Here is a 17,259-nt window from a genome sequence, read left to right as displayed (position 1 = left end):
AAATTTTTTTTCATTTTAGTGTTTCTCTTCTAAAGATTAAAAAGCCCCTGCATAGTCGAGCCACTTTGAAAACCAAATAACTTTCTCATTCTGAAATTATAGTAAATAGCATAACAAAATTAAAAACAGTAGACCTGTCACTTGTTGAAGCAATTTTTGTAAAATAAACTTCAGGAATTGGAAAAATTAATTAGTGACAAACTATACAATAAACAGTAGACCTGTCACTTGTTGAAGCAATTTTTGTAAAATAAACTTCAGGAATTGGAAAAATTAATTAGTGACAAACTATACAATAAATTCTAAATTAAAAATCTGCTCAAAATAAAAATATTAATTGAATGCCTGATTTTAGCACTAATACAGGGTTATTCATATTTGTGTGACAAAAAATGAACCTCAAAAAGGACCTATAAAATGATGCTAATTGAGATTATAAGTCGTGTCCTATCGAAACTGATAAGAATTTTACAGCCCTGGGAAGTAGGGGTATGGAAAGACGTTTTTGCACCATAACTTTGGAATCATTTGACCAAATATTACAAAACTTGGTAGACTTACTAAAGAAAACATGCCTTTTAATCTGGTAATTATGAAAACCGGATACATCCATCCAGTTTCCGGTTGCAGCATTTCCGGGTCACATTTATTGTGTTTTTCTAATTTTTTACCCTCTTAACACTACTTTTTTATTGCCTAAATCGATAGAGTAATCAATGGCGAATAAAAAAGGTATAACCTTTTACACCGCTAAAATGCACCATTTAATAGTTATTTTAATTTAAACAGAGGCATGCACTTTTTTTGTATTGTTTTCTTCTAGAAATTCAGCTAACGATGTCTACGGACGCCTGCGCCGGTCTTACGGACGACATAACCTGTAAAAACTCAAGCTTGATGTTGATAATTTTTACAGGTTATTTTGTATGTACGTACAACCAGCGCAGGTGTTTGAAAACAACGCCGAAATTTTAGAAAAAAACAATACAAAATGCAAATCCAGTCAAAAATAACAAAAATAATAATTTGGTTTTTTACAAAATAATGTGAACTGAGTGGTTCATTTAGCGATATTGTAGCGTCTGGAAGACAAGCGAGTAGATGCACCCACTTAGTAGGGGTACGCTTTTAAGAGTTTTAATGTCTTTATTCGGAATTTGGTGTATTAAACGTACAGAATGGAACAAATAATCAGGTACCGACTAATACTTTTTTTGTGAATTTTCGGTGAATTAATCAATGAAAACTGCTACCAGATTGGTTTAAATTTTTTGTAGGTTAGGTTAAGAGACTGAACTAAACCCTTTTGTTTTTCAATTTAGAGCCCCAAATTGTCCAAAGTTAAAGTTGACAAGTGTGTGACAGTACTTGTCAGCGCTTTGAGTGCAGATGCACTTTCGTTGCTACGGATATCGTTTGCTCAAAATGTATACTTTTTTTATTTTGGTCAAGTGCATGCCTCTGTTTAAATTAAAATAACTATTAAACGGTGCATTTTAGCGGTGTAAAAGGTTATACCTTTTTTATTCGCCATTGATTACTCTATCGATTTAGGCAATAAAAAAGTAGTGTTAAGAGGGTAAAAAATTAGAAAAACACAAAAAATGTGACCCGGAAATGCTGCAACCGGAAACTGGATGGATGTATCCGGTTTTCATAATTACCAGATTAAAAGGCATGTTCTCTTTAGTAAGTCTACTAAGTTTTGTAATATTTGGTCAAATGATTCCAAAGTTATGGTGCAAAAACGTCTTTCCATACCCCTATTTCCCAGGGCTGTAAAATTCTTATCAGTTTCGATAGGACACGACTTATAATCTCAATTAGCATCATTTTATAGGTCCTTTTTGAGGTTCATTTTTTGTCGCACAAATATGAATAACCTTGTATGTATTTCCATTCAGTAAGGTTGTTTTCTAGGTTGAGATGAATTCTTTTTTCTTAAAAAAAACAAACTAATTTTACAACAAATTTAGAACAATATTTAGGTAATTTAGGTAATTAAACTCTTTATAGCTTTTTTTGTGTAATAGGTAATTTTAAGTTTTTGACAAAACGTAGTTCATGTCGTTTGTTTGTTTGTTTGTTTTGTTATGGAATTTATTGCAATAAAAATTATCTTTTTATTTTTCCAGTATTAGGAATTACGAAAAAATGTAACCTAAATTACCAGATTTTATACCTAATTTCTGTTTTTGTACAACATTTTCTTTCAACTTCCTAATAATCCGTTCTCTCTTCATCATCTTACACAACTTTTTCGATAAAAAATTGTTGAATTTTCGTTTTGTTACACAACTGGAATCGATTGAATCGTGATGGCTTTGTTCGGAATTTTCTTGTATTAATCAATGCCCCGAGATGCGAGTTTAAAATGTTTACAATATCTCTTGATTGATTCATTGATTTAATGATTCCCTGCTGTTAACACAAAGAGCAATTCATGTAAAATAATTACCTGAACGGAGCGAAGTATTCAGAACAGATTTTGAATGAACATCAATGTTAATGCAGAGCATTTGCATTGTATAACCAAAGAAAATTATGCCCAACGCTTCGTTGCGTCTGCTCATGTAAAAACATTTCACACTTTTTTCAGATTGTTGCTAAAATCGGAAAATTAAGTGAAATAGTAGAAAAAAAATGTGGTCATAAGAGAAAAGCAATTTTCTACTTTCTTGAGTTAATTTCCAAACCACTGCAACATTTAATACCGCAACAGTTTTTGTGTGATTAAAACGCAACATCGTTTAAAAAAATTTTAAACTTGCGTTTGGAGCGTAATTATAATTACTGACGGGTATAACTCACGTTTTCTCATTTATAAACTGGGGAAGTAGGAGGTATTTGGTAAAGTCTGCAAGACTCCTGACTTTGTTGTAAAATTGTTGCACTTTTCACCAATCGTAAAACGACTACTAAATCAAATATCGATTCGGAGGAAGCGCAACTCTTGGAATTTCTAATGAATCCGGAATTTTTCCTCTCGTCTTACTTACACAGGGTGATCAAAACACCCTTATTTATATTTGCATGAAGTAAATACGATTTTTATTGCAACTAACTTATTTAAAAAAACATTTTTATTTTGAAGGCCTTACAATTTGAAACATTTGTTCAGAAAAGGGTTTTGCAAATTTTATGCCTAAAGGCCACATAAGAGACAAATAAATGAATAAAATAAAACTAAAAAAAAAGATTCTAAAGTTTTAAATCGTAGCAGATATTTGGTTAAAAATGCCAAAAGATTTCACTTAACTGTTAAATCAGTCATTAATAACAAATTAAAAATTAAAATCAAGGTTATTTTACATAAAGTTGTTGAGATTTTTAGAATTAAACACTTTTCTAAAAAATATGTTGAATTGTTTCTCATATACAGGTAGTTCCTAAAATGTCGTAAGTCGTTACTTTTGTATGGATTTTAGTATTCGTCTTATATATTTCTCCTCTATACAGAATCTCCCAGCGAGATAGTAAGTTCCATTACTCAGCATTAAATGTTAAAATATTATACATTTGTAAACTAATATTATTTTCAAACGTACAAGAAACTGCACAAATACATTCAAATTCAAACTTATGTTTAAAAGAAACAACCTGTATTTTTTGCTTATTTGGATGTAGTTTTTATCAACAACATTAAAAATAGTTACAAAAAAATAAAAGTACTGTTTCTGAAAGCTTCGTCAAGTTTTTTATGATAAATATCAATCTAAAGTAAGTATACGTGTACATGCCCGAAATTTTTTGAGACCTAGACTTCCAGCAAGTACACAGACGTAGAGATGAAGTTTTTTTAACGTTACAACGGTTTATAAAACGTTATATGAGTACGTTAAAATTTACAACGTTGTTAGTTGGTTGTATGGTTACGTTTTTTTAACGTTTAATGTAATAGGTAACATAAACGTTAAAAAAAAACACAAAAAAACATCTTTAATCGTTTTACCAATTTTTGACGTTTAAAGTACCTAATTAACGTTACAAAAAACTGAATTTGGTTTTTATGGCACTGTCTAACGTTAATGTAATTTTTTAATTCAACATAATATTAATGACGTGAAACGAAATATAAATAAACGTAACTAATTAATTTTACAAAAAATGCAGAATATATAATAAATAATTACTATAGTAATAACTATTCTTACATCTATGTTTGACAATCATTATAAAACACAAAAACTGATATAAAAAATAAAAAGAAATAAGAAAAAAGCAGTAAAGAATCCTTTTTAAAATAATATCGACTTTCAACAAAATAAGAAAAAGTGTAGTACTACAACAAGCGTCTAAAAATAAATTACATTCTAGTGTGTCTTGCTTACGCCAGTGTAAGTTTAATTTAGATTAGAGTTCCTATATTGGGAGAGTTGGGACAATGAATGTCAATTTTCGAAATTTTGTTTCATATACGTCGGTTGGAATGTATAAAAAAACAAATTGGGATAGAAATCAGTGGTGTTACACTTGAAATTTGGCGAAAAGCCAAATAAATTTGTCAAAAAATGTTTCCATTTTTCGTCGACTAACTGCGTTTAGAAATGGTTTAGACTGGCAGTCGTCGTCAATTCACAGTTTTTTTTATATAAACCCCAAATTTTAAAAGAGATTTCTTTGTAAGTACAAGAATTTTACGTCTAAATTCTTCATCATAAACATTTTTTCCTTAAATTTAAGAAATGGTAATCATCGATGAAAGAAAGAGAAACTGAACCTTTCCTGCCAAGTTTTATGTTTATTATTAACAAGCATTTGGAAAAGTGGATTGTCGAAATAATGTTATGTACAAAATTTATGAGATTTTGGGAATTTGTCTATGCATTTACAAAATACGTAGGTACTTGAACTCAAAATTGGTTCTAATTTTTAGGAAAGTTGAACTTGTCTACGTGTACTTTAGCTACTGTTTCAAATTATAAAGTTATTGGGAATTCACGATTTTGTTACGTTTTTCATACGAGAATATCTTCAATATCATTTTTTAGAAAATTTAAAAAGACGTCAGGAAATATGAAGGGTTCTTGATGACCAATTTTTGGAACGAGATGTTTAACTAAAAATTGTGATTGAAAGAAAAGCATTTTTAGCATTGAAGTATGTTTTAAGTTATGTATTTAATATTAAAATAAATATTGAAAAATTTCAGAAATGTGAACATTAATATTGGTAGGTATTCAATTATTTTCTTTTTTTAAATAGTAATCCCAAAATTTCTACGTTTTCTACATCCCTGATTAAATTTGACGTAAAATTATGTCATTTTATGCATTTGACAAAAATTATAACCTTGAAATTATTTTCGACATAAACCTCTGACATAAGTTACTAACAAAAATTTTAATAAAAAAGGATAGAAATATATACCTTATCCACATAATACAAAATTGGCTCGGTTTGACGTTCAGTGTCCCAACTCTCCCAATAAAGGAACTTTAATTTAGATATACGCTGATCTAGCCAACACCCACTACGATCATTTTTACACGCTTGTTACTAAACCACATTTGAAGATTTATTTAATAGAATAAAATTATCTGAATAAAAACGGCCTTTTTAAAACGTTGCTTGTTGACGTTGATTAATAGTATTATATTTTTTATCCACAGCCAGTCTATTATTAGGTCACAATACACAAAATTGGCCGAACAAAAATTAATTCGACAAATTCACTTCAAAACGTCAAATAAAAATTTTACAAAAATTGATTTTGTACTTTTTGTCTGACTGGAGCTTACGAAAGCTATATCTTAAAAACAGTTCATTATTCACAATACAAGATATTTAAAAAAACCTTGAGAGATTTTAAGCAATCATTCCTTAAGTTACAGATTCTTACGTTAAAAAAAATTCTATAGGCGTTAAAATGCTTCCTGATTTTTTTTCTGACTGAAATTATAAGAAAGAAAGTTAAAACTGACAGAAACGATGACAGAGCCGGAAAACATAAAGAGAACAGGAGAGATAATATAAGTAAGACTTAAAAAAGGATAATGAGTGGAAAATTAGAACACTGAACAAAGAGAAAAAAAAAGGAGTAGAAAGAGAAAATAAGATATAATAGTCAAGAGTGATACATAAACCAAGAATAAGAATGGAAAAAGGCAGAGATTAAAGAAGACAAATAACAGAGAATATTAGAAACCCACTTCCACTAAAAAACAGAAAGAAACAAATTAAGAAGAAAAAGAAGGCAAGCTATAGTCAAAAGAAGAAAAAAAACAGAGCAAATCAAAGAAAAAAATGCGTACATGGGAAGATAATGGATATGATAATATTAAAACTTTTTTTTATTTTCACTTAAAGAATGTTTTTAACTTTGTTCCTAGGTTTCGTATAACCTGTCTACTTAAATTCAAACTAGAATAGATAGTTTTCCATACGTATTTCAATCTTCGTGGAAACTTAGCTAAATTCCGAGCAAAATGCATGATTTTAAATAATTTTCAGCAATCAAAAATATTTTTGAGATCACGTGCTAACCGAATTCTAGTCAAAACAAACACAAAAATTACCAAATTTGGACCAAGTTACGTTATTTTAACCATTTATGTCTATTTTGTCAAAATTAGCCACAAAAATACCTAAATGAAAAAATCAAGAAATATACTTACAATGGGAACAAACTAATAATCATTTCTATACTCCCATACAGGTATTTATTATTTGCTTATTCCTTTATTATCTACAGACCTAACTTTAGGTAATGTAATGTATAGCAGCTCATGCTTTAGTTAGAGACCTACATATTTCAACAAATTTTACAAAAAAAAGTGCAAATTACGTCGAATTTATATTATTTCAAACAAATTCAAGCGATTTATCTAAAACGTAAACCACTTTTTGACGTGACATTTCCTAATTGATTTTTCCGTCCGCTGATTTAAGAGTAGTTGGAAACTGATTCAGAAGATATGAGAAAAATTGATGAGTCTAAAATTCTCTGCCTCAGCATTATTCAGTATTCCAACTTAATTTCTTATAAAAATAACAACACTAATAAGTGCCTGATATTATTCTGAAATAATTATTATATTATTAAATTAAGTATATTAATCAAAAATATAAATCAGCAATCTCCAAGCAGTTATCTATTAAAAGTTTGCTAAATCAGAGCAAATTACTTCATTTCAGCAAATTTCGAGCACAATCTAGATTGGTTTTGAGCTCACTCTTATCTTGTAACATTATGAATTAGGTTTCAGTTTTTGAATCTCACGTAAAAATAAAAAAATCACCAAATTGGGTCGAAATTACGTCCCTTCAACCAACTTGAGGCAATTTTTGCTCACAAACATCATAACATTATTGTTGCACATCTGACCTTTTTTAACTCCAAGAATGTTTTCAAAAATTTGGTTGCTGTTGTGTTGGTAATTATACTTATTATCTTATCGTTTATCCTGCAATTCATTCCTGAAATGTCGTTCGCAAATCGAAGGTGAAAGCGGTTAGAAAATGCCATTTACTAAACCAGTTCCCGGATTAAAGTCAATTTCTTTGTTAGCAGGAGGCGTTCCGATATCAAATTGTAAGTGACATTGTTTAAAGATATGGGTATTATAATTGACATACGTTTGAAACATGTGACCATTAAAACCTTTACGTAGTTTGTGCTTCAACAGTAATGACTTTTAATTGGTTGTTCATTAGAGATGTAGATCGTTTCAATAATTGCGGTACGTATGGCGGAAGAAACGAATCGTTAGAAACGCACGGCGGGATCTAATGTACCGAATGCACAAAACGTTATTTGTTACGTTTTGTTGCATGCGAAACCATTAATAAACTAAATAATGCAATTTAAATGAGAGAGAAAAAACAAACAAACCAATGTTGACATTGCTGCAATCTAGAAACGGTTAATGCACTGCGGTGGTAGGTCACTAAATCACCGTTACATTTGAATTCGGTCATTTCAAGGCAAAATATATTGCTTACTTTAAAGTTAAATTGAGAAATTTACAAACACAAAGCTTTGTTTTAGATCAAAGGAGTGCCATTTCAGCTAAGTGAAAACGATTTGGACACAAATCGAGAAATTTTAGCAAGTGAATAGTCGTTGGTGCTTCATAACAACGCCATTTCAGCTAAAAGCAAAAAAGTTGTTTCAGACTATAACAACGCTATTAACGTTATTTCAGCCAAGAAAGAATAATTAAGTATGTTTGAAAATCAACAATTGACTCAAGTCGATAAATTTTGGCAAAACAAGTTGTTTTTACATAAAGCTAACGCTTTCAAGCAAATTTCAACAATTTAACACTTTCTTTATATATCTTGAGCTCAATATTTGAGTGTTAGATTTTTTTCCCAACCACGTTTCGAGTTTAAAAATCATATCAACAGCTTTTGAAAATTGTTCAAAATTTATCTATGGCAATTTTTTGAGGCAGGGTTGTTTTGAATTCAAGATCTCCAGTATTTTTAAAAATCTTGTCAAATTCGTGTGAGTTAATGATGTGGTTAAACTCTTTGTTTTCTTGACATCTTCAAATGCTATTTTAAGTTTTTTCCAAAATCTTTGCTCAAAATTTTGATTTTCTCCGAAGCTGATAATTACGATTATAAATCTTGAGATCTGAATTTATTTAAAAGTTGACAACGTTATATCAGCCAGTAAAGTGTAATTAAGTATATTTTGGTATCAAAAATCGACTCAGTTCGAGAGATTTTTATGAAACAAAATGAAAATCTCCGTTTTTAAATAAAAATAATGCCATTTCAAGCAATTCCAAAAAAGTTTGTCACTTTCATTCGTCCTGTTCACAGTTGAATAATATTTATAAATTTTGAGCTTAAGATTTGGATTTTAGATTCTTTCTGTAGTCTCTTTCCAAAAAAAGTTTTTTAAGTCATATTTCCTTAAGTTGGAAAATCATATCAAAACCTTAAAAAGTATGTTAAGAATTTATTTATAACATTTTTTTTTTGGTGCAAGATTATTTTAATTTCAAGATCTTCAGTGTTTTTAAAAATCTTGTCAAGTTTTTGGGTTACTGTCTTGGTTAAAGTCTTAATTTACTTGAAATCATTAAACATTATTTCTATTTTTTTCTTCAAAATCTTTAGTTTTTCTCAAAATTTTGTTTTTTTTCAGAATCTTGACATTTTAAATGTTTATTACGGAGATCGTTTTGAAATATAATAATGTAATTTCAGACAAATGAAAACGATTTAAAATTCGAATATAAATAGAATCACGACTTTTAATTACAACTAAAAAATAACTCAAAAAAAAATAATATAATATAAATACAATAAAACATTGAATAATAAAATGTTAAAAATAACTCTATTTACAACCATTTAGCAAGTTTTTGAGGCAGAAATTTATTCAAATCAAACGATTTTGTTGAGACAAGAAAAAACATTGTTTTAAGTCACAGATTGCGAAACAGTTTGGAAAATTTTAGAATAAAAAATTATTCTAAGTAAAAAATTGGTAAAACACAAATGAAATAAATACAAAAATTGTTGTTGTAAGTCATAACTCATAATAGTCGTAACAATGCCATTTAAGCCAGCTGAAAACGGTTTAGAACGCAAATAAAAAGAATTTGGCAAAACAAATTTGAAATAAAAAATAACTTTGTTCAAACCAAGTATTTGCCAGCGATTGAGCACGTTTTAGAGGAAATAATCTGGCCGAAAAAATAAAAATTTCGTTTTCAGTCAGCATGTTATTTCAGCCAAGATAGAGTATGTTAACATGTTATAAAAAGAAACATCGGTTAAAGTTGAAAAATTTTAATGAAATTGTTGTTTAAAAACGCGATTTCAGCTAATTTCAAGCGCTTCAGTTTAACCTGGAGTGAGAAATCAGCTCTACAAAACTGTAAAGTAAACTCGTGTTTAGATAGGAATGCGATGAATATTCTGATCTGATATAACTGCTGTCATTCTCTACCTTTTTTTGGGCTTAGAGATGATTAAATCGCTTGGAATTCAGAAGCATGCAAGAAACAATTTAGATGGCGTTTCATGAAACAACGTGATGTAGGCGTGACAGAGAAATTGATAGAAGACAAATTATGGTACAATGCTCGAAGAAAAATTAAACAAAAGTTTCAAACTTTCTGACTTAAAAAAAATTCACTCTAAAAAAATATAAATTCTTTAGTAGATATACAGTCATAAAAACTACAAAAAATAACGTCATTTCAAACAATTCTGAGCGATTAAAATAAAGAGATATGAAACAAAAACTCATTTATTTTGAAGATTTTATCAAAACAAACTAAAAACTTACCAAAGCAGATCTAAATTACCTTATTTCCGCTAATTTTGAGAGATTTAGCTCTTTATTGAGTCATGAGCTCACTTATTTCAAGAGATTTCATCAAAATAAGTAAGGCGTAAAGTTTTTAAAAGGCGGGAAAGAATAACAAAAAACAATACATAAACAAAAGTAGTAAAGAAATACAAAAATATCAAAATAAAAGTACATATTTTTTTGTTTTGCCTTGCTTATTTGAAGAAATTTCAGCAAACAGGTAAAAAACATATTATTATGTGATTTGGCATTTAGTAAAATTAGATAATTTATTTTTTTAGTTTTACTGACTACGTTTGACACCTAAATGTTTGCAAAAAAATAAACTGCATATTAAAACTAGTTGAAAAATAACATACTCAAAAATTTCTTCGAAAATAAAACAAACATCTATAAAAACAAATTATATATATATATATATTAAATTAAATAAAATCTAACCAGATAATCAAGAAATCGGTATATAACTTGTTTGCTATTTGAATTATTGCCATGCCGTTTTTATTATCAGATAGATCTACTTAAAGTCCACAAACTTAATATTTTTATTAGGTACACACTGGGTGGTGAACCAAAGTTATATATTTTTGGACATGTACTAATGTGACTACCTAATTACAATAGTAATTTAATAACAACTTGATACATAAATAAACTTACGCAAATCAAAAATGCTAGTTTTTCCAAAAAATTGTCCCAAATTTTGAGAACCGCTGAATAAGAATTATAAAAGTTAGCGAAAATTTTAATATTATTGACAAAACAGCAGAGGTAAACTTCTCGGTCCATTACGTTATTCTTCTACTTCACTATTTGTGTTTTGTTATTAAATTTAATGAAAAAAATTTTTTTTGCAAAGAAGGAGTTGTTAGCCGCAATTTTAAAAAATTCTCAAAACGTCTATACGCCCATCTCCATTTTGTTTCATGAAAAAGTTAACTGTTAATAAACTACCATAAGCCACACAGTGGCTCCCAACAGGTGGGCTAATAAAAATTTCTGAAGAAATTACCCACTTTTTGGAAAAATTATATGTGATTTTAACTCGTCTGACAAATTCACATACGAAATATTGCTAAGCCTGTAATATATGCACAAAATACTTGTTTTCAAATGCTTAACAATACGTAAATATGTCACTAACTTCAGTAATAAAGCTTTTAAATGTAAGATTATATAATTAATTAAGATTGCATGACTTTACTTAATTTAATTAAAACAATGCTTAAGGATGCGATATTTCCAAGAATAATTATTAATTACTTAACATTTAGTTAGAGTAAATGCCCATTAATTTACTTAACTTTTCACGTTCTATTTTTCATTACACATTAGTTTGACTCATTGATTTTGTGCAATTTGTGACCTTGACTTAGCGCAAATTTATTCGGTACACAGTCATAAATAAGAGTTATTTATTTTGACATCATCAACTCTTAGAAAACCTTAGACATTTTCTCTGAAAACTTCGTCATACTCAACCGGAAATAGCTTTTCCAGACGATCAAATTTAAAATCACTTGACCGAGCTCTTGCATTTTGTGTGTGAACAAATTCATGCAGTCAAGATTTTATTAAAATTCCGTCTAGCAAATGTATTCGTTTTACCCAAACAGAAACGTTTCCTGAATCCAAATAAAACTGACACAGTTTTTGCTGCAAAAGAGGACAAAAAACTATTTCATCAAACGCTGATTATAACTTCTTGATAAAAAAGTTCGGGTAATTAATTTGCCAAAGTAAAGAAAAATCTGCATTAATGAAATTGTAAAGTGAAATGAGCTGCGCTTGAAAAAAGTTTCTCCAACCAAAGTAATCTTACGCATGAATGTGTCTAATTGTAGTAAAATTACTTTCATCTAATTGCTAGGTGCAAAAAGCCGCAAATTTTAATTCAGAGAGGATACAAAAACTTAATTGCATCATATGGTTGCCACCTCCATTATAATATTTAATGTGTAATAACAGAAGAAAAAACCGAAAGAATGCGTCGGAAGAACCAACCTTGAAGCAAATGTTGACATGTATAAGTAATCTATTATGTTGTAAAAAATCGGATTTCTCCTTAAAACGTGACAGGAAACGAATAATGAAATTCCAGCGAGACTTGTTTCAATGTTTGGTAATTGGGCAAAAGCTCCGTCAAGCTTTCAGTGGTGTTTTTGAAACTTTATTGCAATATTTTGAAACCTTCCATAAAAAATAGCATTGGCATGCAAATGCCTGACGTCCGTTAATTGGTTGGCGTTTGAAAAATCGTGGCTCTTCACATTTCACAATTTATTTGTCACGACTCTGGTAAATAAAACGAGTAATTCCGATAATAACAGTCATGAGAAAAAGACAATAGGTCAACGCGTCATCATTGTGATAATATATCGCAAAGATTTGCCGTGTGGCCTTAAAAGGTGCGGTCCGGTGGAGTCTGCCCACAAGAAGTTTTTTATTATTATTATTTTAATTAAACGATTTGATCGCCTTGTGGCAAAGTAACGAATGATCCTTTCATTTCGAGTGTTGTACAGATTGTATCAGGAATGCCGGCAATTACAATAAATTTGAATGTCTCGTGATCGAACACCATTAACATATCAGCCAGCAACAAACAATTTGTAAAAATTAAACATTTTTCCATAACGGGACACAAAAGAATCGAGCGAAAGCGTTCAAAAATTCGCCACTTTCTCTCAGTAAAAGTGACCACACACGATTGCAAATAATTAAATTGAAGATTAATTGCAAGGCGGGGAAGACTCAATTTCCACGAAGCTATTGTTAGATAATTTTATTATGTCATAGAGACAGTCTACAAGTTGTAGAATAGAAACAGAATTTTTGGCTAGTTACGTTTAATTGGTTAGTTTGGCAGTGATCTCAAAAACTGGTTAAGATACGAAAAAACTAGAAACACCATCGTGTAGCTACTTAAATTTAGTTCATTACTGGTTTTGTCCAAAAACGTATCGTTTTCAAAATGTTAACAAAAAACCCAAAAGTCCGTTGGTTAGTTTGTCAACGAATATATCTCAAAAATTAATTAGGATATAAAAACACCAAACATATCATCTTGTGGAAAATTTTACTAAAAATTTCGTACATCACATAATTTGTGGAAAAACGTTTTTGAGGTATCAACAAAAAAACAAAAAATCCCTTTTAAATGTACATTGGGTCATTTAAGTACAAAAAAGTAAAAATACCACTATATCATTTTACAAGCTTTAATTTAATTCATTTAATTTAGTCCTTTTGTAGAAAAACGCATTCTTTACGAGATATTATCAAAAAACCAAAAGTCCTCTTCGACAAGTTTAGAAATTAGATGATACTTGTCAGTAATAGACTGTTTGAGGTACAAAAACACTAAAAATACCGTCAGTTTTAATTTTGTTTATTACTCTTTTGGTCTAAAAACGTATTGTTTTTGAGATATTAAGAAAAAACAAACAGTTTAATTTGAGTGTTCATTTGAGCTATAGTTAGGTTAGTTTGTCAGCGAATATCTCAAAAACTATTTGAAGTACAAAAAAGTAAAAATACCATCCTGAATAGAATTTCAGCGGTTTTAACTTACCACATGACTTCTTTATCGAAATGCTTATTGTTTTCGAGATAGTACCAAAAAACAAAATTGATTTTGTCTAATTTAGAAATTAGGTTAGTTTGTCAGTGGCTATCTCCAAAACTAATGTTTATCACTCCTTTATTGTAAAAACATACCGTTTTCAAGATTTCAATAAGAAACCAAAAAAATCATTTTGGGTGTTCGTTGGGTCTAGATAGGAAATGGTTAGCTTTTCAGCAATTATCTTAAAAACTGTTTAAGGTAAGCAAAAACTAAAAATACTATCTTATAAGAAATCTTGCGAGCTAATTTTGCGTATTATACCATTTATCAAAAAACGTATTGTTTCTGAAATATTAAAAAGAAAACATTTATTTTGACTAGTTGGGAAATTTGGTTAATTTGTCAGCGAATATCCAGAAACTGTTTAAAGTCCAAAAAAAAAACATAAAAAATACTGTCTTGAAGAGAATTTTACGAGCTTTAATTCTTCTTATTACTCCTTTTATCAAAAAACGTATCGCTTTCGAGATTATCTCAAAAACTATTTGAGGTACAAAAAACTTAAACTACCATTTTATAGAAAATTTTGCGGAAACTCATTTTGCTTATTGCACCATTTATCAGAAGACGTATCGTTTTCAAAATATTGGAAAAAAAACACAAAACCTTTTTAGCGAAAATCTGCGAAATTAGTTGAAGTACAAAAGAGACTACAATCTTGAAGAAACTTTACGAGCTTTAACTCTCCTTATACTTTATTTGTCAGAAAACGTATCTTTTTCAAAATAATACCAAGAAAACAAAAAAACATACCGTTTTCAAAATATCAACAAAAAACCAAAAACTTTTTATTGACTTCTTAATGGGACTTGATAGAAGATTTTGTTAGTTTGTCAGCAATTAACTCAAAAACTGTTTGAAATACAAAAACACTAAAAATACTGTCTGATAGAAAATTTTGAGAGCTTTGATTTTGTCTATTACTTTATTTATCAAAAAACGTATCGTTTTCGAAATATCAAAAGACACAAAGTCTTTTGACTGTGTTTCTACCATATTTTTTTTACCATTACAATAAATTCAAAAAGACTTTTTCAACTAATTTAGAAACCTTGTTAGTTTGTCAGCGATTATCTCTTAAACGAATTGTGATAGACTGTTTTGTAGCAAATTGCGCCAAAAAATTATTTCATCACTCGTTTTGTCCTAAAATCGTACAGTATTCGGAATATTAGAAAAAAAATTTAAACCCACTTTTGATTGTTTATTTTGACTAGTTAGGAAATCTGTTAGTTTGTCAAAAACTATCTGAAGTACCAGAAAACTAAATTTGCCGTCTTGTAGCGAATTTCGCCCCGTTTTTCCGAAAAACACAACATTTTCGAAATATTAACAAAAAACTACTAAGACCCTATTTAGTGTTCATTGGCGAGCTGGAAAATGTAATTAGTATGTCGTCTCAAAAAGAGATTAAAAAACTTCAAAAAAGCTAAAAATACCCTCTTGTAGCAAAATTTCACCAGCTTTAGTTTTATTTATTACGCGTTTGTCGAAAGATCTGTCAAAACACCTTTTTGAGTCTTCATTGGGACTAGTTTGGTTAATTTGTCAGCGATTATCTTAAAAATTGTTTAAGGTAAAAAACGTATCGTTTTCAAAATTAAAAAAAAAAATAAAGTCCGTTTTGACTAACTTAGAGATTTCGCTAGTTTGTCAACAATTGTTTCGACAACGGATTGAAATTCTAGCAAATTGCGACAAATTTAGTTGTTTCATCACTCGTTTTGTTTAAAAACTTACCATTTTCGAAATATTACAAAAAAACAAAAAGTGTTTTTTGATCATTTATTTTAACTTATTAGAAAATTTGGTTAGTTAGACTACTTCAGAAACAATTTAAGTTACAAAAAAATTAAATATATCGTCTTTAGTTTTAGTCATCACTGTTTATCGAAAAACGTACTTATCGCTTTTTAAAATAACAACAAAAGTTCCCCAAAATTTTTTTGACTAATTTTAAAATTAGGTTAGTTTGTCAGTGAATATCTCAAAAATTGATTGAAGTAAAAAACTAAAAAATCCCGTCTTGAATCAAATTTTTTATCACTCTTTTGGTTTACAAACATGGCTTTTTATAAAAGTCAACAAACAAAAAGCTCCTATTGAGTGTTTGCTGACACTTGTTTAGAAATCTAGTTAGTTTTTCTTCAAATCTGTTCAAAGTACTATAATAAAATTTTAAGTACCGTTTTGGATTTGGATTTGGATTTTTTTCATTACCCGTTTTTAAAAAAATGTACCGTTTTTAAAATATTACCAAAAATAACAAAAAGTCTCTTATGAGTGGCACCAGTTAGAGAGTTAGGTTAATGATTTGAGATACAACACAAAACGCTTTCTGATAGGAAATTTTGGCAGCTTTAATTTTGTTCATAACCCGTTTTGTCAAAAAACCTACCGTGTGCAGAATACCGACAGAAACCCAAAAAAGAGCACCTTGCCCAAAGTCCCGTTTGAGCGTTCATTACGCAAAACGTAAATTTTTGGCGCTATCGCGATTAAACTCCGGATGTCCGGAAAAAATTGCGCACATTTTTGAGCATGTGTGACTGAGAGAGAAAGTCATGATTCATTTAAATCAAACAAAATACGCACCTCCGGAACCCATCCTATCGCCAAAAACGCAAAAATCCGGAACAACCACTCGGAACAAAATCTACTTTTGACACCCATTTCGACGTAAACAAACAATCACATGTTCAAAAACGACCACTGTTTTACTACAACACACTCGTTTGCACCATTCTCTTGTGTTAATTTAACTGGAATGAAAGTTAAGAGTTGCTCGTCTGTGCTAGCGTTGGGATCTCCGGAAAGTAGTTTCGATACGGTGCAAACGACCATGCTTTACCACCACAATAGCAAAATTCATTTCCGGACGGAACATATTCACCTCTACGTACAACCATTGACTGAAAAATTGGAATTAAAGAGGAAAAAACAATTTTTCAAGTTTTGCTGAAAATTTAGAATTAAACGGGCGCTGAAAATAACTGCTCCTGAAGCCGTTAGAGGCAGTGCTGTGTCTATCGACCGCAAACTTGTCGATTTCAGCGCCACTACAGCCGCCCTCTAAAAGTCCGCACGCATTTCAGTCGGTTTCAGAAGCTCCGTTCAGTTACTGAAAATCGCCGATTTCTTCACGAACTGTACGTATACCTTGTTAAGCGCCTTAAGTGTAGATTATTTTACGCACAGCTAAGTGAAATGAGTTGCGTTTGGAGCAATTCAGGCCTGAAAGTTTGGCTTTTAATTCGTGTGAATGAAACATTCAACTAGTTAGGTTAAACGCACGTCTGTGTGGATCAATAGAATGTGTCTTTCTTCGTCTTTGCGTGGGTGCTTTTTGTTC

The 17,259-nt window shown here is 29.8% G+C and overlaps 1 protein-coding gene across 2 annotated transcripts in view; it reads right to left on the bottom strand.

Moving 5' to 3' along the window:
• Positions 1–16,740, bottom strand: part of LOC659947 (uncharacterized protein) — a 48,188-nt gene extending 31,448 nt beyond the window's left edge. Inside the window, exon 1 of one of the 2 annotated variants that reach the window (XM_008200949.3) lies at positions 16,503–16,740. In XM_008200949.3, the coding sequence (XP_008199171.2) occupies positions 16,503–16,580 (78 nt within the window). In that variant the 5' untranslated portion in view covers positions 16,581–16,740. The remainder of the gene's footprint in view (positions 1–16,502) is intronic. The other variant, XM_966213.4, reaches the window with a different exon arrangement.
• Positions 16,741–17,259: the final 519 nt, after the last annotated feature.

Source organism: Tribolium castaneum, chromosome 2, assembly GCF_031307605.1.
Source record: "Tribolium castaneum strain GA2 chromosome 2, icTriCast1.1, whole genome shotgun sequence".
Classification (NCBI taxonomy): domain Eukaryota; kingdom Metazoa; phylum Arthropoda; class Insecta; order Coleoptera; family Tenebrionidae; genus Tribolium; species Tribolium castaneum.
This window is presented reverse-complemented; position numbering and strand designations above follow the sequence as displayed.